Source organism: Patella vulgata, chromosome 6 (genome assembly GCF_932274485.2).
Source record: "Patella vulgata chromosome 6, xgPatVulg1.2, whole genome shotgun sequence".
In the NCBI taxonomy this organism is placed as follows: domain Eukaryota; kingdom Metazoa; phylum Mollusca; class Gastropoda; family Patellidae; genus Patella; species Patella vulgata.
Window position 1 is genome coordinate 56,290,220 of NC_065884.2, and position 26,302 is coordinate 56,316,521.

Genomic DNA, 26,302 nt, shown 5'->3' on the forward strand with positions numbered 1-26,302 from the left:
CATGTCAACATCAAATCCTCCTTGCAAAAATTCTAAACAGTCCAACTTCTACAAAATTATGACGAGGAGAGTGTCAAATGCGGTCCACTGTGTGCCTATAAGGATTTGAACTAACGGAATGTTGAGCAAAACGTTACACCCTGTGATGTTTACAGCTATTTAACAAATGGACAAATAATTGCTAGTCTGAATCCAAATAGTATGGCCCCCAACGGGAGACAACTCTTTAAATACGGGTATTTTCAAGATGTCAGCCCCCATGAAAATAAAGCCAACGTAAATATTGATATAAATTTGCACGATTTTTCAATAAACACAGAATGGATGGTGCGTATAGTTATTTTAACAAAGCATTATCGTCTTTTATAGACTGTGCCAGCCCCTCAATAACGGCCGAAAAGCTGGAAAGTCGAACTGAATAGCCGCCATAAATCATTTTAAAATTTAATCATAAATTCATAATTAATATGAATGATATAAATAATCTCAAAGATATATTATAGTAGCGCCGCTTCATTCTCATTGAATCCTGACTGTCGCGTACAGGTATCATGTTTATTGGTGCTGTCAGTAAGGGATGATTAGAAGTGCCTTTATTATAATCGTCAAAAATATTTTTTTTAATGTTTTTTTTGGGCGGCAGGTCTCATCATAACTTGAATTTGGCGCAAAGACCAAATTTGGACTATATAATAGAGTATAATTATGTCTTTGAATCTAAAATATATTATTGTAGAGAAAGGAGATGTCTTCATTACACACCTAATAAATACTAGATAAAAATCCTCATCTCTCAACCCTTTGTGTTTCAAGATAAGAGATGGGGCTATATAGTTCTACGTAGCAAAACCCAACGCATATCACATCACATCGGGCCTCAGTAAGCAAAATTGACAATATTTTTCATCAAAACAACGATTGATTGTAGTTATTTATAATATTTCTGCCACATCCAACAACCATATAATCCTACCTGAAACAGATATAAATCATTGTATTTAAAATAGAGGCATTAAGCCGTTACTATATATAAATGCCATTTTTAAATGGGAGATGTATGACAATGTATGTCGGTTAAAAACAATGCTTCATTAATTTAAACGCCACTTCATTGGCCTCTGTAAGTTTAATTAGTCATAATAGTATAAAATTATCTTATTTTTAAGATGTTACATGCATTAATAAAGAAATTGAGTTTGCCACTTGGAACTAAAGGCACCCAATCGTAGCTAAAAACAAGCACATCAGTATATCTCAGCTTAGCTAACTTAGTCCATGTAGACTTAGTTAAAAATGGTGAAGTCGGGTAATACCTTTGATTTTTTTAAATCATGTATTTTATTTATCAGCATATCGAGAAAATTTAAGGAAAGTAAAAGAAGAATTGACTGAAGTAGAAGTTTTATTACAAGATTTATTAGATAGACAGTCATCTTTATTACAGCAAAAAGACTCACTAGAAAAAATACTGCGTGAACATAGTGAATCTTCTAAACAAGATACAGCTACAGACTGGAATAAAAATGGTAAACATAAACCTACCAATTAATCAATCTTTTAATCCTTTAGCTCTTGGTAAATATTGACAAGATCAGTTCAGTGAAGAAAATAAGAGAAAAGTTATGTAGTTCATACCCTTATATCCCTGGATAACCCATAATGCCCAAGTTTCTTTATTAACTGAATAGCTGCCAACATATTGTAGGACAGCTCTAGTTCACAGATAGGCACCATATAGTTATTCACGTGACTTGATGTATTTGGGAGGATCTACGGTTATGTACGGTCCAATTGTTAAAGGGTTAAATGTTTCCCATGTTTAAATTCTAGAGCTGGATCTCAGTTATTAGGGGTCTGTTTTGGTCAAAATGACAAAACATGTAGATATTCATGAGAAAACAGTAAAATCAACTCTCACCACCCACCCATTTGTGTTATTTAGATTTCTTCAATTCTCTTATTTCAGATTTTTCTTGGTCTTCTGATTTAGACAATAAACTGAAATCTGTGTTTAAATTAGACAAATTGCGTGCCATGCAGCTGCAGACTATGAATGTTACTTTATCTGGTAAAGATTGTATGTTAATAATGCCGACAGGTGGCGGCAAGAGTCTGTGTTTTCAACTTCCAGCAGTTGTATCTAAAGGTATGTTTGATAGATAGTCCACTCTCTATTCCTGTTCTGTGTATTCAAGAATGTAAATATAAAGTTGAATAATCACTTTCAACAAATTCATTAAAATCAGATGTCAGATTTGTATGTGTATTCAATTCACATCTATCACATCGACAACTTATATATTCTCTTTGAAGTCTGTGTTCAGATCACATGAACTTACTGATCAATCAAACAGTCTTTTGATGTGTGCAGGCTATCCCCTCAATGACCCCTCTCCCCGTCTCTCTCTCCTCTTCCCCTCCCCTTATTCTATAATCCTCTTCACTTCTTGGTATCAATTAGTTTATACCTACAGCACATGTAAATATTGAATATCCCAAGGAAATTAGAAAAAAGTAATAATTTCTCTACTGGAATATCATTGGACAGACCAAAACAATAAAAATTGCTGTTTCTTAGTAGACTGTCTAAAACCACCCGAGATATGTGAATAGCTTCCATATTATAAGAACATTTACTAATTTGTGCTGGTGCAACTTATAAGCATGCGGCAGTACAGTCTAAGGAGCCTTAGTTAGGGTGGCTTTATTTGTGCAGTCTAAGTGCGACACACGACGTGCAATCTAAGGAACCCTAGTCAGAGCGGTCTAAATGTGACATGTGGCAGGACTGTCTAAAGAGCCCTAGTAAGGGCGGCTTTGGGCGGTATAAGTGGTAAAGAATTTGTTATATCTTTGTATATTACTGAATGGATCTGCCTTTTAGAGATTTAACATTTACAATTATATAATTAAAAAAATACTAGTTCATTAGGGTCTAATATTTTGTTAGGTAGAACTGAATTCGTCATATCCAAGCCTGAGCAAAATATTCCTCTTTAAACCTAAGTGGTTTCTTGCCTAAATATTGTCTCTATTTTATTTCAGGCATAACTCTAGTTGTGTCACCGTTGATTTCCCTAATGGAGGATCAGCTCATGGCGCTGGAGGCCTTAGACATCCATGCCACAACTCTCAATTCATCTACCACTACTGCCGAAGCTAAAAGCATCTTCGATGCCATGACCAATCCTAAAGCCACGTTAAAACTGTTGTATGTTACACCAGAGAAATTAGCCAAGAGTAAAAGATTTATGAATAAATTAGAAAAAATGTATCAAGTGGGAAGGTTCGCTAGACTTGTTATAGATGAAGTACATTGTTGTTCTCAGTGGGGACATGATTTCAGACCAGGTAGGTGTACAGTCAATCTGATTAAATTTAAATCTATATTCCGTTTCGTTTTTTTATACTTTCAATGGCTTACACTATATGAAGATCTGACCAGTTGTACTGAGAGGTTGTGTCAGGTGTTTTATACGAGCGGCTTTTGACCCTGTGACGTCAGACATTGATTAATCAATCAGCGTTGATGCTTCTAGGGGTTTACCCATAGTTCTGTGCAGAGCACGCCAAGAACTTGCCGTAACAGACTGTTTCATTGGCTAATTCCTCACATCAACTAGCACGCCTGTTATATAACAACTCTTCCAGATCCTAGTGTTGTGAAGGCAAGTAAAACAGAATTTTAAACTATAAAATAGGATCTGTGTATTAATCAGATTGGTGTACAGTATAAGTTGATTCCTTTATCCATTATTTGAACTGAAATATGATCCTACTTGTCAGCTTGAAGACTAGCCATTTGATACCTGTTAATTATTGAAAAATTTACACTAAGATGCTTTTATAATTTTTCATCCCAGTAAATAGTTAGAGTTTATTTCATTCTGTATTTGCATAATAATTTTGATATTTGAGGATTAATTATCCAATCTGTTGAGGGTTCTTAGCATTAAGTGTATAGTTGGACCTCTGTTTTCCATCCCATCCAAATAACAAGACACTATTTTCCTGCTTGGCCTTCTCTACAGTACCACTGACAAAGGGGAGCCAGCCCGGAAAATCCAAATGACTTGACACTTCCAAATTTAACCAGGCTTGTTCAATAGAGTTACCTCCCTTTAACTTGGGACACATGACCGTGCGGTTATATGAGGATATTTTTTTTTTTTTGAAAGAAAAAAACAGTCATGCAGCTTTTTGTGAGTGACATGACACCGTCTGAAAAACCCAATGTTTTTTTTTTTGTTTTCTCTTATAATCAGAGAATAATAAATCAATAACAACACCTTCTGCATTGAAATGCATCAGTATGTAATTTGTATTATTATATCATTTCAGATTATAAATTTTTGGGAATCATGAAACGTCAATTTCCTGAAGTACCAATACTGGGTTTAACTGCTACAGCGACTGTCAATGTATTAGAGGATGTTAAAAAGATATTAAATATACCAAAATGTCAGCTGTTCCGAGCTTCCTTTAACCGTCCAAATCTTTATTATCAGGTAAGAGACCATTACACTTTGGAAGTCTTCGTCTGTTGATAAAAAATAATGTTTGGTTTTATTGTATAATATTCTATTCTTATAATTATAAATAGTCATACACAAGTACAATTGAAAGGATATGTCAACAAGCTAAAGGCTTATGAATATTAGTCGATGTTTTGAAATTAAATTTTAAGGAAAACTCACTGACAAATCAGTAATTTATAAATATTAAATCGGCCCTCAGGATCAGTTAATTCATTTATTCTGAGCTCCATTTTACAATAGATATTAAATCTGTAATTTAATATATTAGTGTCTGTCATGCACAGTAACACATTCACGAGTGAAAATTGCAGCATATGTAAATGCACAATTTCGGTTTAAGGTTCGACCAAAGCCAGCCACACAAGTTGAAGCTTTAGACGAAATTCAGAAAATTATTCAAAGTCGGTTCAATGGTCAATCAGGTATGTTAATTACAAGGTATTTATAAGGTGAATAATGAATTTATGTTTAGGTTTTTTGTTCGATATAATCGGTTTAATGGTCAATCAGGTATGTTAATTACTGAAGTTATGTTTAGGTGTTTTGTTCTATATAGTTGGTTTAATTGTCAATCAGGTATGTTTATTACAATTACAAGTTATATTTAGGTATTTTGTTCTATACAGGGTATTTGATAAATATCCTAATTACTGGTGTTGAATTACTGAATAGCTGGTAATGAGGATACAACAATATCAAATTGTTTTATCCTGATTATCATTTGTGATAATGGCTATCCATGATGTATCATAGCAACCCTAATATCTGATCTTAAAGCCACTATTGGTCATTTGAGGGATTGTGAAGGCAAATCTATAAAATTAAAAGGAATATCACTCCAAACATGGTTCAGATCTGTACAGTATTTACAAAGACATAGGAAATTAACAATTTCAAAAACATTTGGCGCCCTCTGGAGACAATATAAAGATGCCAGCACCGCCTATATTTATTGGGTGAAATCTAGTGATAGGCCTGTTTTTAATCCTGTTAAATCCAAAGAAGTTGGACTTGATTATCTACCATTGAGGGGGGGTGGGGTGGATCATGGATGTCCGAATGGTTAGCACGTGCGCGCTGTATCATAAGGCCTGTCATTGAGTCAACTGGCGTGGTTTCGAATCCCCAGTTGTAGGTGACAAGAAGTAGGGTCGCCTGTCCAACCTTGTGGATTTTCTCCGGGTCCTCCGGTTTCCTCCCACTGCTAAAGACCCCTATGCCCAAGCGAATAATTGAAATAAAATTAAACCATATGTTATTCCTGAAATGACCTAGTTTGTGTCGAGTGTATGTTAAACCCCATTCTCTCTCTCTCTCTATCTACCATTGATTTGTTGGTTTTGTTTTCTTATTAGATTGACCTCTATTTAATCCGGTTAAATCCAAACAAGTTGATTATCTATCATTGATTTGTTGGTGTTATTTTCTTATTAGATTGGTCTTGTTTTAATCCGGTTTTATGTTAATTTCTGCAGGTATTGTATATTGTTTCTCAAGAAAAGATTCTGAAGAAGTGACGTCGGGGTTGCAGAAACGTGGTATACGATCTGGATGTTATCATGCCAATTTGTCATCACAGGAAAGAAGTAGAATACATCATATGTGGAGTACTGGACAAGTTCTGGTGAGTAACTCTCTTTAATATGTGTACAGATTACTTGTGTGCCTAGTCCTTTGGAAGGGATGGAAAACCAAGAGCCATACTTTAGAGAACCAGATTGACAATTGGCAATTCAGTAATAATAGGTACGAATGCTGCTGTCCAATCAAAAAACCATATAGTCTCAAAATGTTGATGACAGTCGAAACATTAAACACCATTCCTCTCCAGACATGTTCATTATTGTTTTACTGATAATGTTATAGGATCTCCGCTGAAATGTTGAAGCTTATATATATATATGTAAAAGTTTGAAACTTTTAATCTCTAACAGAGAGTTTTTATATGAACTAGATACCAGAATCGCCACATTCATTGCCTTTATTTTCTACACCACAGCAAAGAAGGGTTAGAATTAGGTTTGGATTTATATGTTAGAAATAATGGTGAACAGATTCTGAAATCTCTTCAATATTTTATAGTTTTGTAATTTGAAATGTATAAGTTTGATGACTGGTTGTTTTGTATTTAAATGTATAATTTTGATGACTGGTTGTTTTGTAATTAATTGTATAATTTTGATGACAGGTTGATGTGTTGTTAAATGTATAATTTTGATGACAGGTTGTTTTGTAATTAAATGTATAATTTTGATTGTAATTAAATGTATAATTTTGATGACAGGTTGTAGTGGCTACAATAGCGTTTGGAATGGGTATTGATAAACCTAATGTTAGGTTCGTTATTCATCACTCAATCAGTAAATCTATGGAAAATCTTTATCAAGAGAGTGGGCGTGCCGGTTAGTACAATTATGTCATTAAAGAAAGTCTTGTCTGCGATTAGTCCTGATGGTCAACTGAAAATAAAAACTGTATATTTATGATAGTTTATATCTAAGTTGTTCATATTTCTGGGCACAACTTTTGCTTCTTGCCTTGTGGGTCCTTTTTACAGAGTAAGGTATATCCAATCCTTCACAGCTAGTTTTTTTTTCAGGGATACCACTATGAATTTCTTCGTTGTTCTTTCCCATAATGTTTCGCTATCTTATACACAGAATGCTTCTTAGACAAGTGTGGATAAATACTGTTATATTATACATTCAAAGCCCATTACTTGGTTTGTCTTCAGGTGTCCAACCCATGAAATAATACAAACTAGACATTAAAGTTGAACAACTTTTTGGGGGGTTTCAGATAAATGTTTCTGCTATGATAAATGTTCATGAGTTGCTGTTATATCTTTATTTCAGGTAGAGATGAACAGAAATCAGAGTGTATTGTATTTTATCGTTTAGCTGATATATTTAGACAGAGTACAATGGTCTTTACTGAACAGACAGGGTTAAAATGTTTATATGGTATATTAGCGTATTGTCTAGATTCTAAAAGGTGGGTTGCTAATCAGCTTTAATAGTACTGTTGTATTTAAACATAGTTAAAATATTTATATTAGCTTATTTGCAGAGAATAAAGAATTTGTCTGAAAGTTTCAATATATTAATTTTTCATTTTCTATATTTGTACTATTATGGCATGGACCAGCCCTTTATCTAAATTATACATAGTACTTCTTTAAAGGTCAAGAGCAAGACATTAAGTAATGTATTGAGAGCCTAAGTCCGAGTGTTGTATCAATATATTACACAATGTCTTGTTCATGACCATTAAACAACTTAAAATAGAGACAATATCTCACACTTGAATTTCAATGAAATTGTAACGCAAGTCCAATATTTGATCTAGTATAAATAATGTACGATTGACATGTCCATACATTATTTAAAGGACAATATTGGTGCCAGTCATTATCACATATGTGATAGAGCTGGTTAAACACATTCCAAATATAATTTTAACACAGATCATTGCTACGAAAGCTGAGTAATATAGGTTTCCTGAATCGGAATTGACGAACGCCAAAGGAAAACACGAGTCATCCCTCTATATAACTGACTGATGTGATGAGTGATGACAGATACACAGCCGAATTTCTGCCCTCTAAAAATTCCTTCAAAATCTTTAAAATATAGATGTAACATCATCCTATCATATATGTGATACTGACTGGCACCAATATTGTCCTTTAAGATAATGGTACACCCACATCATAGGATGATGTTACATCTATATTTTAAAGATTTGGAAGGTATATGTGAACGTCCAAGCTTTAAAGTAAAAGGTATTCAAAGTAAAAAAATGTTTTACTCTAGAATTATATGAGATTATTTTGTTTACAGGTGTAGACGGTCGATGATAGCTCAACATTTTGGAGAATCGTGGGACGCCAGTCAATGTGATGGCATGTGTGACCACTGTGATCTTAACTCAATATGTAAGATAGCATTTCTATAGATCTTGTGAGTCTACCGAGACTCTATGCTTGAACTCATTTTCTCTTCTCATTGGTCTGATGTGTGCTTTAGATCATAAGGTCTGTCATTGAATCAAGTGGCATAGTTTTGATTTCTAGCTTCATATGTGACTAGGAGTAGGGTTAACTTTCCAACCTCTTGGGTATTCTCAGGATCCTCCAGTTTATTCCCACTGCTAAAGACCCCTATTGAAACAAAATTGAACCATATCTTAGTGTCACACGACCCAGTTTGTGGCAAGTGGACATTAAACCCTATTTCTCTCTCTTTTTCTATATGGAAATTTAATCCATTTTAAATGTGGTTTCATCTTTTTCCAAACAGATAATCATATCCTGCTTCATGCATTACACCCGTTAGCATTATGTCTTTGTTTTTTATAGGCTTCATCTATTTTCAGATACATCCACTACTATTGACATTACGAATCACTGTAAAAATGTTCTGGCTATATTAAAACAAGCCAGCGAAACAGATCAACGAGTCACTGCCTTGAAACTTGTGGACTCCTGGTTTGGCAAGGGTCAAGCCTCGCTAAAAGTGAAGGACATTAAAGTGACAACTATATCTAAGGAGAAAGCTGATATTATTATAGGGTATATGTTACTAAATGGATATTTAAAGGAAGATTTCCACTTTACAGCATACACTACAATTAGTTATATATTACCAGGTGAGTTACTTTATCTTTTTTAGGGGGATCACGGTGGCTAAGTGGGTAAGACGCTGGCTCGCTAGCCTGGAGGTTGGGTGTTCGATCCCTGCATTGGCCGAGAAAGTTCATCCAGATTTTCCGGCGTGGTTCCCCCTTGTCAGTGAAGCAGGATGGAGGGCCTGACAAGGGCAGCTGTCTAGTCATTCGGATGGGACGAAAAAACGAGGTCTCATGTATACATTGGCGTGCACGTAAAGATCCCTTGACAGTTGAAATTCGATATAAGAGTAGGCTGTAGTGCTGCTGTCCAGGCAAAATTTCCATCATAGCAGACTCTATGGCGTATGCCCGTCATCCTTAACCCAGTTCGGAGCAGAACAGTAGGACGTTAAACTCCATTTCATTTCATTTATCTTTTTTTATCAAATTCGTCTTTAAGCTATAATTTTTCAAAAAATATTTGTTAAAGGGCCATTAATGTTTTCGAGGTCTTTGAGAGGGGGTAAAAAAAATAATTTTCGATTCCATGTGATTTTACTAAACATGTACTCATGCATGTTCAAATTTGATTGTATATAAATTTGAGACAGATTTTTAGTGATTTCAAGGAGTTTACCCTCAAGTCATGCAGTGCTTGGAATATTTGGTATTATTCCGTAAAATGGTCATTAAGACATATGTCTATAGATTGGTCAAATCAATCTTTAATATCTAGCATTGAATACTAAACTATGGTTAAACATACATTATGCAAGAGCTAAATCTGCCTATTGCTGGTCTTTGTTTAGGTCTGAAATGTTATGTAAACTATTAATTAGACATTGATTAACTTATCCAGACCATAATCAACTCTCGATGTCATTGCTAGCCTGTGATATTACCTGGATTAGGATCTGATTTGCTGCTCAACTTTCATTCATGATTTAATCATGAAATGGATAATCGAGACTATGTTTTTTATCGTACTGACTTTAGTATTGATGTTCGAGGCTAGGCCAAAAATTCAGTCGCTAAATTCTCAGTTCAGAGTGGATCAATTTGACTGAAATTTTCAGCTCTTTATCTAATCTCCCATAATGTACCTTTAATAAAGTGAAATTGTTTATTTTCAAAATTCTTCTTTTATCCAACCAACAATCTTGTATTTTTGTTTTATGTCTTTATTTTATATTGTTTTCCAGGTCCCAAGGCAAATTTACTGTTGAATGGAAATCGTCAGATCTCCTTTGATTTCAAAGTAAAGGCATTGGGTGCAACAAAAACACCCAAATCATCTCAGGCATCCACAAAAACACCCAAATCATCCAAAGAATCCCCAAAAACACATTTGTCATCCAATTCAACCATGTCACAAAAACTATCTAAAGAATCAACTTCCAAGCAAACACTCAATTCGTCAGCAACCATTACTTCCTCAAGCCACAACAATGGTAATCTTGGAAATGTTAAATCGGGTAAAACAGATCTAGAGACACTGAATAAAAAACCTAAATTAGTTGTCATCAACAGAGAGAATTCCCAGCTCAGTTCCTTTACAACTGATCATGTGTCACCTAACAAAACAAAGAGCAACAACTCTAAGAGCTTTCATTCTAAGGGAAATAACTCTAAGATTAAGAAGCGAAAGCCTGTGATTAGTGATAGTGACAGTGATGGTTTAGACTTCGGCGAATTAAGTCCACCTAAAAAGAAAGCTTTTAAAAATGAAAGATCGAAAAATAAACCTAATTCACAAGATGAGAAGATTGTTAAGGGAAGTAACTCTGTTTCAAAACAAGTGGAAACTGGTGGTTTAAGTGTTAATGGTTCAACAGACAGTGTTCCTATATGTATTGGAAATTCAGATTCAGACTTTGATACATAAAATGTTGAAAATATGCCATTTGTTTGTTTTAGTAATTAATTACTAGTGCAATTATCTTAATGATCCATTCATATAAATTATATGAGTTGCTGTTTGACAAGACCTATATTTCATACAGGGCAAATCCTTTACATTTAGTTATCCTGTTCTGAACGGTGACATATATTAGCGAGGGATATTGAAATGAGCTCAATCTGTCTGTCCATCCAGGTTTTGTTTCTAAAGCATATCTCAGTACTGTTCAAGATATTTTTATGTAACTTCATAAACACATAACCCCATTACGTTAGTTGTGCTAATTAAAATAATTTCAGTTGAATTTCCGTGGAAACAAATTATATTTTGGTTTACCATTATTATTCCAGAAATCGTTTTAAAAATAGACCCATTATGATAATTGTATCATTGCTTATTCAAGAATTCTCAGTTGAATATTTGAATTTGGTGGTATGTGATTATTCATCTTAAGAACATCTCAAAAGCCAGTCAAGATATCTCTATGTAACAAAATGAAAGTTGCATCATTCATACATCTAGAACTGAACACATGCGTAACTTTTCAGTCTATTGATACCTTGATAGTGTAATTCTAATAGTTCATACTTTGTAATTGAACTCAGTTTATCTTCACTGTAAACAGGCAGGTTACTTAAGATGCCCAATACTAATTGTATAATACTATAAGAAATGAAATGAAATGAAATGGGGTTTAATGTCCTACTGTTCTGCTCTGACTGGGCTAATGAAGACAGGCATACGCCATACAGTGTGCTATGAGGGAAATTTTGCCCAGGCAGCGGCGCTATGGCCTACTCTTATATCGAATTCCAACTGCCAAAGAATCTTTTAGGTGCATGCCAATGTGTACACAGGACCTTGGTTTTCGTCCCATCTGAACAACTAGACAACTGTCCTTGTTAGGCCCACTGACAAGGGGAAACCATGTCAGTAGTCAGTAAATCCTGATCAACTTTCTCAGCCAATGCAGGGATCGAACACGCGACCTAATACTATAAGATTATCAAATCAAATAATACACTGGTCTGTTTAATGTATCATGGTCACTGCCTTCACATGGTCAACAGTAGCTCTTTATAATGTTGAACTGGGTATTGTATTACCAGAATGTCCTATATTTTAATTGGTGGCTCAGTCATTTAAGAAATTGGCTCACTAACCAGGAGGTCTGGGGTTCAATCCTGGTGTTTGCGAAGAAAGTTCCTCAGGATTTTCTAGTGTGGTTTATTCTTGTCAGTAGTGTAAGCAGGCTAGGAACAGCGTCTGTTAAAGAACCCTGGACAGTGGGAATTTGATGAAGAGTGGGCAAAATATCCCTTATAGCACATTACATGGCATAAATGCTTGTGTTCGTTAGCTTGGTTGGATCAGAAAAGTAGGATGTTGATTGTAATTGCCTTTTGGAATGCAAGTAAGATTTGGGGTTAAGTAGGTGTCCTGGAAATTAACTTTGAACTAGCAAAAAAGTTCAGTGATGTCAACATTGCCTGACCATATCAATTTGATCAATATCAATGTTGGTACCCACCATGAGTCGCAGAGAATCTCCCCCCGTCTGCTAATTCCTATACAAATAAACACCCATTGTCCTTATTAATACAATGTTTAGGTCAATGTTTAACTCTGGGGTATAGACTTTGCAGACTGACCGATCAGGTAAATACTACCATGCATTTATTTTTCCACAGGAATCATGAAGCCTTTCATAACATAGATTTTCAGATAGATAGATTTTGAGACAGTAATATAGTATATCGTACTTCTTCGAGCCACCCATGTAGATTTCTAGTAAGATTGCCATGGATCAGTTACAAACGTTGTTACTTTAAAGTACGTAAATTTATTAATCTAACTTGTTAATTCCTGTATTGCTGATTGACATGGACTTAGATTTAAACCTATACGGTTCCAGAGTTTTAAAAACACAACGTGAAGTCAAAATGTCCAAAAAGTGAAACTCAAATAACGCTCTATTATCACCTTAGTCTTAAATTGTCAAGATAGTGTCACGTTTGCAGTACATCTTATAACATGTACACTACCAGTACATGGTTGTCAGACTGTCCCTTAATAAGATTGCAAGAGTTTTTTTTTAAAATGCTCGGCTAAGACCTGAATTCGGCTGCTGTTGAAAAATATTGTCGGGGATAACAAGGTTGAATATGCATTCCTTTTGTCAATATCTTGAATTGCTAAAAATATACAGTACACCAAAACAGTGGGAATGTGTTTTGTTTGTACATATGTTACAATGATGTTATTCTAATTACATTATATATATATATATATATACCAGAAGCTGGAACTTATTAACTAACGAGATAGGTATGTAGGTTTAAAGAAGTCTTGACAGATAGATAATCTAAAGTGTCAGCTATATAGTATTGTGCTGACACTTTGATTCGAACGCCGAGAAAGTTCAGCGGGGATTTTCTAGCCTGGTTCCGCCTTGTCAGTGTTCCAGGACGGTGAGCCTGTCACGGAACAGCGTCCAGCCGTTCGGTGGGCGTACACGTAAAAATCTCTTGGCAGTTGGGATTTGATTAAGTAGGTAGAAACTGCTGATACAGAAATGTAGGATATTTAACCTCAATTCAATTCATTTTATTTACATGGATGGATTATACAGAAACCTGGTTTGTGAGTAGGACTGTATAATATAATTGGAAAAGAATGTTTAATTGTCAACATCCGAATCTACTTCCTGCCCAGATTCTTAAACTCTTAAAGCATGGCCGCTCACTCTTGATTGGCTAATGAAAATCGTTCGCGGGAACCATATCCAAAAATTCGCTCTTGAGGAATCCGCACAATTTTCCGCGCGAACAAAAATTCGGCCGGGTTCGTTTTCACCATTAGTGCTTTGCATAGACTTAAAACGTGGCTAATTTAGTCTCAAAATGACCAATGTTACTTGCCGTTAGTATAAACGATCCCTTTAAAAATCCGTAGTAAAAAAACGGTGTTATAACCAAATAGACACTCCTTTATGCTTTCTTGTATTTATTCGGGTATTTGTACATTATCGTATTTCTGTAAAATCATTTTTCTACGTGTCATAACAATTTATGGCGTGCGTGAGATTTGTAACATTTGAATAGAGCAAGAAACATGGTAATAATATCATTTGTATTTTTTATATTCGTGTCAGCTGTAGGAAATGAATGGAATGGTAGATTGTACTGTTGAACTATTTAAGACCCAATAACGTGGATTATCGTATAATACAGAAAAAAAAATGTTTTTCAAACCAGGCCTGGGTTTTACAAAACATTGCCAGCCTTAAGAATTTACTCAAAATTGTTCGCCGTATTTTAACTAAAATAAAGCCTCGTGTTTTAATGTATCAAATACATCAATAAGAAACCATGTGTAAAGTTTTGTGTTTCTTGATCAAAGATGTTTCTCATAAACAGTGATTGAAAGTCGAGGAAATTCTTTACTTAAGCCTGAGAATGCCTGACCTTTTCTTTTCGGTGTTCGTTGATAAATTGTGTTATGGTAATTGACAGCGGTACCATTAGAAAGCTATAGGATTACACAACTGACTTGATGATGCAAGTTAGTTTTATCCCATTAATTCTTTAATAAAAATAAAATCATTTGATAAAAATATGGTTTACTCCGAAAAACCGAATTTACTTTTAAAACCCTGTAAGCATCGAATTATAATAAATATATCTTTTTGGTATACCACAATTTTTTTTCTTTTCTTAAAAAAATGGGGGTGGGGGGGTGATTTCGATTCCCCGGTTGTACGTGACAAGGAGTAGGGTAGCCTGTGCAATCTCCGGTTTCCTCCCACTGCTAAAGACCCCTAGGACCAAGCGAATTATTGAAATAAAATTCAACCATATATTAGTCCCGAAATGACCTAGTTTGTGTCGAGTGGGGTGATTACAATGTGATTTATCAATTTAGTTCTTCCATGTCCAAATCTCTGCAAATTTGAAAAAAAAAAGGAAAAACTCCAAGAGCTATGGTGGACCAATAGACCCCGGACGGAGGTGGGGAAACTGTAAGTTATGTAACTGTACATGTAGTTACCAACTGCATATTTCATAAATCTCTCTCTCACGCTCTCTCTCTCTTTTAAAGAAAGATAAAAGAGAACAACAATATAAAGCTTCAATCTATATATTATAATTCACATTTTGACAGTTGTTTCAGATTATCACATATTAAAAAATGAGTATCAAAAATGTATATAATTCATATTTTGATATCTATATCACATTAACAAAATTAAAGACAAAAAGTAAAGTTGAATATTTAAAATATAAATAAAGCACTGTAAGTTTTGATTTATTAAAAGACCTCGTAAATTCAGAGCTACGAAATATTGACGTTGTATCCAAGTTTCAGTTACAATTTAGTTGGTGATGTCTTAAAGCGAGAATTTCATAATTTCTAAGAAAGTCAAAACATAATTATTTCTGTCTTTTGCTCAATAGGTTATCAACTCACTATTATACGATCATGGGCATTATTTCCCACCCTTAAAAATCATTGACACAGGAAATAATAACACAATTACCCCCCTTGTTTTCCTATTACCTCCATAGAATAGCTATGTTCAAACGTTTGAATTTGAAGCTGAAAATTATATTTTTGCCAATTTCTCAGCTGGCAAAAGTGAATTATAGGATTAATAGGATTATTCTTTAACAAGGTAGGACTGTTTATGGATACCATCTATCTTAATGCTTTATTTTGATAAATTTTAAAAATATAACTTAAAAATATGAAATTGTAGCTTTAAATTACTATCTAAATAATATTTTGAATACTTTTGGTCGTGTTTTATGTATTCGTCTACTAATTGCGTTTATCACAGAATAGCCCTGCTCTACATCTCATACACAGATCAGCTCTGTGGGCTTTAGCTGGATCAATATGTCTTTCTTTTTGACAGTCACAGCCAGTTTGGCCACAGAGAGAACATTGGATTGGTTCCACATGATATGGAAAACAAACGATGTTACACTTTTTACACTCTTGTCCAAACTCCACCTTAAATAAACAAATATATATATAAAAGGAAATATATTGCAAATAAGTCTGAAATAATCTTGAAGAGAAATTCAATTTTCCCATTTGTTTTTTCATAGAGAAAAACATTTTCTAATTATTGTTTTAAAAAAAATTCCGTGTTTAATTTTAAATAATTACAATGTAAACAGGAAGTGACGTATGTAGATACACAATATTTAGTTTCCATACAAGTTAAACAAATACATTAACGTCACTTATTTGAATGGAGGCTCACAAACAGTTTTGGCAAGTGTCTTGGTGCTACATTTATTCAATATTCCACCTTAAATCACGACGTGCTTTAATAAATTGTTGCTATTATACATGAAATATGATTTGGCGTCGTGCAATGGTTTTGATTGATTCATTGTCTAGTGTTCCAATTTACGTTATTGTTGATAGTGATTCAACAAATCTTGAAATATGTCAGACGGACATTCTGATCCCACTTCTCACAGTAGTCAACATTGTAGCTGTGGTATTTAAATAATTTAGGATCTTGGCAATCTCCTACTCGAGGGTTTCGGCTTCTGAACCCTAGGTCCAAACTATCACGAGAAGCTGAATTTAAAGGAGCTAAGTCGCTAATACTTGGGACCTAGAAATTGACACAAATGTTTCTGTTTTTACTGTAATTTTTAATCAGTTAGGTTCGGCGAAATACGCCAGTATTCTCAATCGAATTTCAAGATCTAGCGTCTGGTTATTCCAGTCTACGCCGATATTATTTATTGGGCTTGCTCTCCAGATAAGAATATAGCGTCACCGTTTGACATGACTTGTGGAATATGCCTAGCCTCGTTTTTAGAGTCCCTTATTACAAATAACGCTGAAACGCATTATGGTACACGATTCGTGTACCAAATGTAAAATGTTTATTTTGTCTTAAATACTGGATATCACAAGGCCACATTTCCCGGTACGATCACAACATCAATGTTGATTTAAACCGATAAATAAATCGTGTTTTCAATGTCGAAGATTTTGGATGAAATTGAGTTAGAGACTTAACTACTTTAAATAGCACTGGTACAGAAGATATTCATTAATTTGTCATTTTTTTCTTTTTTAAACAAAAATAGAATGGACAAGTCGAAGCGGTAACAATGTGGACTGGAGAGACCGAGATTATCAGATCGCCAGTAAAAGCTGCGACAAATCTACAAATCCGATGCCGAGATATAGACGTTTCAAATGCAAATGCTCGAGTCATTCGCAATTCTGTAGACGTTTTCAAGATACTGGGAATTCAGAAAACCCTTGTGCAAATCCCCCCCCCCCAGTGATTTCGTTTTACTCAGTTTTAACTAGTAAATATAATTACGTCAATGAATCATGTCTAATAATAACTTGGTCGTTATTTTAGTACATATAACAAATGCCCCACTAATGATAAAATTTACCAACTGTTTTTATTTTAAATAATAAAAAAAACTTGGTGCAATACCCATGATGAAAGTAACATATTGAGATAGACGTCGCAAAACAATGAAAACCAATTAGAATCGGAATAAGAAGTAAAAGTATAGTGTTTCTATAGCCCCCTTTACATTACAAATTTTAAGTGCGCCAGTATACCCCGTTAATTTTTTTTTGTAGTGTAAACTGGTCAAAAACATAAGCGTGCCGTACTGAGTACGTGCCAATTTGGCCCACTGAAGTGAGGTGATCTCGGCACGATGCCAGACAAGGCACGGTTAAATTTTCATAGTGTAAACGCTATTCGGTCTGAGCACGGTTTCAGTACGGATTACTGTGCATGCGCCATGTGAACCTTGACCCTTTTCCCGCGAACTTTGATAATTCTGTCACCAGTTCTGTCAAAATGGCTGCTTAGACTAAATCAACCGCCATAATTGTTTTTGTCCGGGTAATTTGCATAGTGACTGGAAGTAACTTTTCTGTGAAGAGTTCCACATTTGGCGTGCCTGGCACGGTTCCGAAGCCGTTTATTTTAGAGTAATGTAAATACGTCAATTTCTTGAAAATTATCGCGGCCTGGTACTGTGCCGAGAACGGCACGCTTATCGCGACCAAGTGTACACGGGCTTATGCTGAATTATGGTATTTTGGAGACATATTTTTTGTGACACGTGACAAGATAGATAACAACTGACTCCAACTTGGAAACACGCTTAACGATATTGTCCCACAAACGTATTTACCGGGTGGTTATTTCCAATAAAAGTATGGCAATTTTGGTACATATGGAAAGTAGAGACGCCAAATCTTACTAGACAAATACTGGAGCGCTTACAGGACAAGAATGAGAGGTTGGCAGTGATTGACAGCCTGAGGAATTAGTGCTGTCTGCTCGAGTGACGCCAAATGCATACTCCTCGCAGTGTTTTGTTTGATTAGAGCTAATCCCACTTAACACTGCTGTAAAGGAAGCAAATTTATGTTCCAAATTATGACTGGTCAATAGTCCGATTAACAACCAATAACTTACTGCGTAACAATATCATTACGCTTTAAATAGAGCTCCAAATTGGACCAAATATGTTTACCTAACGTTACGTCATGACTCACGATTTTATTATGCCGAATTAACCAGTGCATAGCAGAATATTGCAGAAAAACTAATTGCGTGACAAACGAGGCTATCAATACGGATACAATGTAAACAATACTGTATGGAGTCGAACAATACTTTCACCGTTTTTAATACCTTAAATCACTGTCCAAAGTTTTAGGGAAGACCCCCAGATTAAACGAAGAGCTGTCATGTTGATGTACTTGATTTGATTGAACGGGAAGAATAAACACACTACCTCAAAAGTTCAAGTATCAGAAGCCAATCCAGCAATGACCAGACAGGAATTTCTTGGGCCATGGCTTCAGGAATATGCGTCAAATGTTGCACGCGTAGATTGTCTGGCCTCTTGTGTTAGGGGGAGCATGATGTATATGTTAATAAACTTGAGCGGACGTGAAAAATGTGACAGACTTTAGCGTACAACTGTTTCTGAGATAAAAAAAAACACGGAAAAAGATGTGGGCGGGGATAATCCCAGAATTTACTTCGACATTTATGGTAAATGAACAGCGATTAAGACAATATCGTCTTTTATATGCAATGGATTCTCCTCCAGCTCGGCACCCGTTGACTACCAAGCCACATGACACAAACATGAATTCTTTTTATATATTTTTATAGCGTCCGGTATTTCCTGGTCAACACAATGTTTTGAGAGGGATTTGAAGCAAATTTTTGATAGATTTATTAGTTCGAATAAGTTTCTTGTCTACATATATCATCAAATCACCAAGTTTGTATATGGGAAGGTATCTAAAGCAAGATTTAGAACGATTCGATACAAAATATATGTTTAATAGAAAGTGAAAGTGAAAGTTGCTTATTCTTGGTTGAGACTCGGACATAGGCCAGGTGCGCTCCAAGGTATGCCGAAATTCAACAATTATTTCCTCGCGCCTAGATGGTTAAACGCCCTCCGCGGACCACAATATGCCCCAGTGCTTCATATTCATCAAATATGATCTGATAAGGAGTTATCAACAACTTCACGTATTGTTGAATTGTTGATCTTTACCTTTTTCGTTCCTTCCTTCACGTAAACATGTGAACTCTCCCACTTCTCTTTGCAAGATGAACACCGTAAATATCCGTATCTTCTGTTATCGCTCATAATGAGTGGAATTAAAAAATCAATTACTAGTACAATATCCGATGAATCAGCTTTACTAAGTCTCGTGTAGGACTAACTATAGTTGCCAATTATGAGGTATTATAATTATCATGAACGCGCGCATGTCCTACTTGACAGCATACCAGGAAATTGGCCTATCCTTATCATTTAGTTGTTGAATCATATAAACCGACAAATGTTTTTACTTTGCGTTTCACTTTTACTTTTGTTTTACATTTCAAATTACCTTTAAAAATTCTTTTAGTTTCATTTTCGTTTTGATTTTAATTTACATTTTGGTTTTTACGTTTTACTTTTGACTTAATTTTTACTTTTGATTTAACTTTTAATTTTACTTTTACTTTTGATTTTTGATTAAACTTTTACTTTTGCTTTAACTTTTGGTTAAACTTTTACTTTTGATTAAACTTTTCCTTTTGGCTCAACTTTGACTTGGAGCCACGGTGGCCAAGTGGGTAAGACGCTGGCTCGCTAGACTGAAGGTTGCGTGTTCAATCCCTGCAAAGACAGCTGATTTAGTTGGCGTGCACGTAAAATATCCATTGGCAGTTGAAATTCAATATAAGAGTAAGCCATAGTGCCACTGCCCGATCAAAATTCCCTCATAGCCAGTCGGAGCGGAACAGTACGACGTTTCATTTCATTTCAACTTTTAATTTTGATTTTATTTTTTATTTTCATATAACTATTACTTTTAATTTTATTTTTTATTTTCATTTAACTATTACTTTTGATTTTACTTTGACTTCTGACTGAACTTTTACTTTTAATTGAACTTTTACTTTTGATTTTATTTTTACTTTTGATTTCACTTTTACTTGATTTTATTTTTACTTTTAATTTTTACTTTTGATTTGATTTTTACTTTTGTTTTTACTTTTGATTTAACTTTTACTTTTGATTGAATTTTTACTTTTGCTTTTGCTTTTTTATTATTATTTTGACTTTGCGTTTCATTTAGGTTTTAAAGAAATTCTGTTAAATTCCTCAATGATGACGCTGGGCCACCATATATCAATCATAACATCAATTATACCCATACTTTTTCTCGACTCTTTGATGAAAATGGGAGGGTATACACCGATACACGGGTGGCCGTGTATCAGTTGAAAAGGGACAAAAATAACAAAATCATGATTTACAACCCGTTTTGAACATGTTATGGTAAAAGAGTCATCATTTTCAACTGTCTCAGCACTTTTCGAATGTGCGTCACTCTCAGTCATATTCTTACATTTTGTCTCACATTTCTTTACATTTTGATATCTAGTCGCACTTTCACATTTTGTCGCACTTTAACATTTTGTCGCCGCTTATGCTCATCCGCAGCACATAATCCAAATATTTTACTATTATAAATTAATCTCTTGGCATTTTCAACACTAAAAACTTTCACATTTTGTCGCGGTTTATGCTCATCCGCAGCACGTAATCCAAATATATTACTAGTATAAATTAATCCACTGGCATTTTCTACACTACAAACTTGAGAACTCTACAATTCCAACTCGTCTTCATTTAATGGCTGTTCTTGTTTTTGTCTGTCAGTGGATGTCAATACCTCGCGAAGTTAATGAATTGATCTGTGCGGAAATTAGCAAATGTACCTTGCTTATCCAAAAAATTAAAATCCAATCCTTTGTATTGATCTCGAAGTGTCACCATATTCCTATGCAATTGGTATTTTTCCTCGCGTTTGGCGGAATTCGACTCATCTGCATGGCTTTAATTTGTCAGTGGATGTCAATACCTCGCGAAGTTAATGAATGGATCTGTGCGGAAATTAGCAAATGTACCTTGCTTATCAAAAAAGTTAAAATCAAATCTTTTGTACTGATCTCGAAGTGTCACCATATTCCTATGCAATTGGTATTTTTCCTCGTGTTTGGCGGAATTCGACTCATCTGCTTGGCTTTAATTTCTTGTACTGTGAAGGATCGGGCTTCTAAATCTTCGCGATCATTGACATCTCGTGCAGAACTGATATTCTCGGTCTTAGAAATATACTATTCAAAAAAAGTAGGGGATATTTGATTTTGGGGGCTTAATACTAAAATATGCAAATGACTACGAAAAAAGTCACTATAGAACCTAACAGAAGAAACATTTCCAGTTACATGTGACGCCCAAACGCACCAATAGCTACCGCATGGAATGCAGGTGATGCTTGGGATCATCATGGGGGTCCAACCCAAGATTTGCACGACTCTGACTTTGAATGTTACAGTCATTGTGGCATTGAATTCCAGGGTGGAAACATCAGTTTAATTGTTTTAGTGACCAGAAAACAAATTTTGATATGCGTCGACTTACCCAAAATGAAAGGTTACGTGTCCTTGGCATGCTACAGATCGGCACAACACAGGCGGTTGTGGCGCGGACGATGAATGTTTCTCAGTCTGTCATAAGCAGGCTATGGTCCAGATACCGTGATACACAATATGTACAGGACAGACCCCGCTCAGGTCGACCAAGGGCGACAACTCAAGCCCAGGATCGATTTATCCGTACCTTGGCCTTGAGAAATCGTGTCATCACAGCAAATCAGATCAGCGCTCGTCTTCAAACAGACACTGGTGTGAGAGTGAGTGGCCAGACGATTCGGAATCGACTGCATAGGGGTCACCTTCGCGCCCGACGTCCTCGCGTGATCCCTTGTTTGAGAGATCATCACATTCAGGCAAGACGTCGTTGGTGTAGGGATCGTCAACACTGGGATAATCGACGCTGGAGCAATGTGATGTTTTCAGATGAGTCAAGGTTCACTGTTGATTTTTTGGACAGACGTAGGAGGGTGTGGCGTCGTCGAAACGAGCGCTTCCAAGACGTTAACGTCATCAGACATGATCGATTTGGGGGTGGTTCTGTTATGGTGTGGGGAGGCATCACTGTTGCTGGAAGAACGGCTTTACATGTTGTTGCAGGGCGTGTTACAGGCCAGTACTACCGGGACAACATCTTGGCAGTCCATGTTGTGCCGTTCGCACGACGTCATGGCCGCCGTTTCATCTTCCAGGATGACAACGCAAGATGTCACAGGGCCAGGATCGTTACAGGTTACCTCCAACAACAGAACATCACCACATTACCTTGGCCAGCACTGAGTCCCGACCTCTCCCCCATCGAGCATGTCTGGGACATGCTTGGACAGAGGTTACGTCAACGTCAACAACGTCCTGCCAATGTCCAAGAACTTGCTGCTGCGTTGCAACAGGAATGGGACAATCTGGACCAAAATGACCTTAGACGTCTCATTAGGAGTATGCCACGTCGGATCAATGCTTGTTTGGCAAACAGAGGAGGATTTACCCGTTACTGACTTGGTTGTGATGCTGTGGTAACTTTGCTGTTTGACCCCGGGTATCATTTTGTCATTTGTTTCTTCGTCAGTTTCATTAGGTGACTTTAATAACACTTAAAAATCAAATATCCCCTACTTTTTTTGAATAGTATATATATATCTGTGACATTATAAAGTAGGATTCTTCGACGAATTCCCGCATTCATTTCTGCCATCCACTACAATCGACGCAGCCAGGATGTTGGCAAAACAACAAGAAATGGCTAATGTACAAAATGATTGGATGACGTTTGCTTTTCTCAACCAATCAATATCCCTGTTATGAACATTTTCCCTGACCTGATTTAACCCGTGAAATGCACGTGCGGTGTACTGACATCATTTACCTGAGTAGAAATAAGCGTTTTCGATGAGATAATTGGGGAGCTCTGAATGGGGAAACTTTGATAAATTTGTGAAATGAAAAATGCTTTTGAAATAGGGAAAAATAGAACAAAATCCTTTTCTCGAAAAAGTATTTAGTATAAGTCAGTTATATACCTTGTTTTCTCGGTGTATGGGTTGATACACCGTCTCTTTTTGAGTGGAGATCTCCTTGGCTTCGCCTCGGAGCCCCACTCAAAAAAGAGACGGTGTATAACTATTCCTTTCGCCTCGGAGCCCCACTCAAAAAAGAGACGGTGTATCAACCCATACACCATGAAAACAAGGTATATAACTATTACATACTAGTACAATATTGCCAACCAATCAGCTTTACGAAGTCATGTAGGCCTATCTAATTGCCAATGACGTATTACATTAACTAGGCCGGGCGCATGTCCTATCTTGACAGCATACCCGGTTCGGGCACTTGGCGGGAATATGACAAGAGTAACATATAGTAGATTGCAGATTCTCAAGCTTTTTAGCCTGCCATTCATTTGATATGGATTTGTTTATTTATTTATTATGATTAGGCGCTGTGCTGTTGTATGTACCAATAGAGATGAAAAACATAGCTGTCGAAATTTACTGTGGTCCTGCAGAAGTAAACTATAATATGAATAAAAAAAGATCTCCATATTATAAATGTACGATAGAATGTTTCCTACTTTATTCTGCAGGGAACTATAGTATTTACTGAATTGATTTAAATTAAACAGAAAACTATGGAATGATCGTTTGTTATACATAATGTTTCTTCGCAAATCGGTTAAATGGAGATATTACGCAGAGGTGATAGGCAATTTCTCATAAAAGTAGAAATTTTTCGTCCATTTACATGCCAAATTTGAATTCTGCATCATCAAAATCATCAAATTATCGATACGTCACTTCGTCTGTCTACCGATGATATTCAGTGCATAAGATTGGGAATATTTGATCTCGGAGGCTAGGCACATATTCCGTGTCCCGGAAAATAGTGTCTTCTTGGTCTACACGGAGACCCGAACCCAGAACGTTATCGTTGTTGAGAATCAAAACTATCATCGTAAAGACGAACTCTTTCATAAATTTGAGCATTGCCGAAATTAGTTATTTTGTTATTATCCTTGCATCAAAAATCAGTTTTTGAGAAAAGTTTTTTGATGACGTTTTCCAAATAAATATTTTCAAACATGATTAATTATTATTGACGATTAAACTTGTCGAAATTAATATATTTCTGAACAAAACATGCATGGAACTGTAATAATAATAATAATAATAATGGATCTTATAATGCGCTAAAATCCACATCACAATAGGGAAATGCTCATAGCGCTGAACACACACCAAGCACACTACAACACAAAACGCACATGATAATGTTTGAAAAGATGAGTCTTTAGGTTTGATTTAAATGAAGTTCGTGTTTCAGCAGACTTTAGTTTTAGGGGTAAGGAATTCCAAAGTGTTGCAGAGATATATGAAAAAGATCTGGCAGCAAATGTTTTTAATTTGAAACGCAGGGACATGGATGGAACATACGGATGAACAATATCCTGTAGATAGAGAGTGGAGCCATTTTTGACACCGTTTGAAATGTTAAGGAGGGCACTTTAAACTCGATCCGTTCCTGAATTCTAAGTCAGTGTAGAGAGTTTAGAGCTGGAGATATGTGAGAACGCAGCTTAGTCCTAGTGACTGGTTTGTGAGTAGGACTGTATAATATAATTGGAAAAGAGTGTTTAATTGTCAACATTCTTAAAGTCTTAAAGCATGGCCGCTCACTCTTGATTGGCTAATGAAAATCGTTCGCGGGAACCATATCCAAAAATTCGCTCTTGAGGCAATCCGCGCAATTTTCCGCGCGAACAAAAATTCGGCCGGGTTCGTTTTCACCGTTAGTGCTTTGCATAGACTTAAAACGTGCCTAATTTAGTCTCAAAATGACCAATGTTACTTGCCGTTAGTATAAACGATCCCTTTAAAAATCCGTAGTAACAAAACGGTGTTATAACCAAATAGACACTCCTTTATGCTTTCTTGTATTTATTCGGGTATTTGTACATTATCGTATTTCTGTAAAATCATTTTTCTACGTGTCATAACAATTTATGGCGTGCTTGAGATTTGTAACATTTGAATAGAGCAAGAAACATGGTAATAATATCATTTGTATTTTTTATATTCGTGTCAGCTGTAGGAAATTAATGGAATGGTAGATTGTACTGTTGAACTATTTAAGACCCAATAACGTGGATTATCGTATAATACAGAAAACAAAAATGTTTTTCAAACCAGGCCTGGGTTTTACAAAACATAGCCAGCCTTAAGAATTTACTCAAAATTGTTCGCCGTATTTTAACTAAAATAAAGCCTCGTGTTTTAATGTATCAAATACATCAATAAGAAACCATGTGTAAAGTTTTGTGTTTCTTGATCAAAGATGTTTCTCATAAACAGTGATTGAAAGTCGAGGAAATTCTTAACTTAAGCCTGAGAATGCCTGACCTTTTCTTTTCGGTGTTCGTTGATAAATTGTGTTATGGTAATTGACAGCGGTACCATTAGAAAGCTATAGGATTACACAACTGACTTGATGATGCAAGTTAGTTTTATCCCATTAATTCTTTAATAAAAATAAAATCATTTGATAAAAATATGGTTTACTCCGAAAAACCGAATTTACTTTTAAAACCCTGTAAGCATCGAATTATAATAAATATATCTTTTTGGTATACCACAATTTTTTTTCTTTTCTTAAAGAAATGGGGGTGGGGGGGTGATTTCGATTCCCCGGTTGTACGTGACAAGGAGTAGGGTAGCCTGTGCAATC

At 35.5% G+C, this 26,302-nt stretch overlaps 2 protein-coding genes across 2 annotated transcripts; one reads left to right on the forward strand and one right to left on the reverse strand.

The window, feature by feature from the left end:
- The first annotated feature begins 240 nt into the window (after positions 1–240).
- LOC126824407 (ATP-dependent DNA helicase Q1) lies at positions 241–11,036 on the forward strand. Its single transcript, XM_050553630.2, has 12 exons — positions 241–327; positions 1,350–1,526; positions 1,967–2,146; positions 3,046–3,351; positions 4,342–4,508; positions 4,879–4,960; positions 6,014–6,162; positions 6,823–6,940; positions 7,394–7,532; positions 8,381–8,475; positions 8,916–9,188; positions 10,352–11,036. The coding sequence occupies exons 1-12, from the start codon at positions 321–323 to the stop codon at positions 11,032–11,034; spliced, it is 2,376 nt and encodes a 791-aa protein (XP_050409587.1). The 5' UTR covers positions 241–320; the 3' UTR covers positions 11,035–11,036.
- Positions 11,037–15,183: 4,147 nt separating this feature from the next.
- Positions 15,184–19,886, reverse strand: LOC126823224 (zygote arrest protein 2.L). The gene is made up of 2 exons (XM_050551901.2): positions 19,641–19,886; positions 15,184–16,065 (listed from the first exon to the last, which is right to left on the reverse strand). The coding sequence occupies exons 1-2, from the start codon at positions 19,734–19,736 to the stop codon at positions 15,871–15,873; spliced, it is 291 nt and encodes a 96-aa protein (XP_050407858.1). The 5' UTR covers positions 19,737–19,886; the 3' UTR covers positions 15,184–15,870.
- Positions 19,887–26,302: the final 6,416 nt, after the last annotated feature.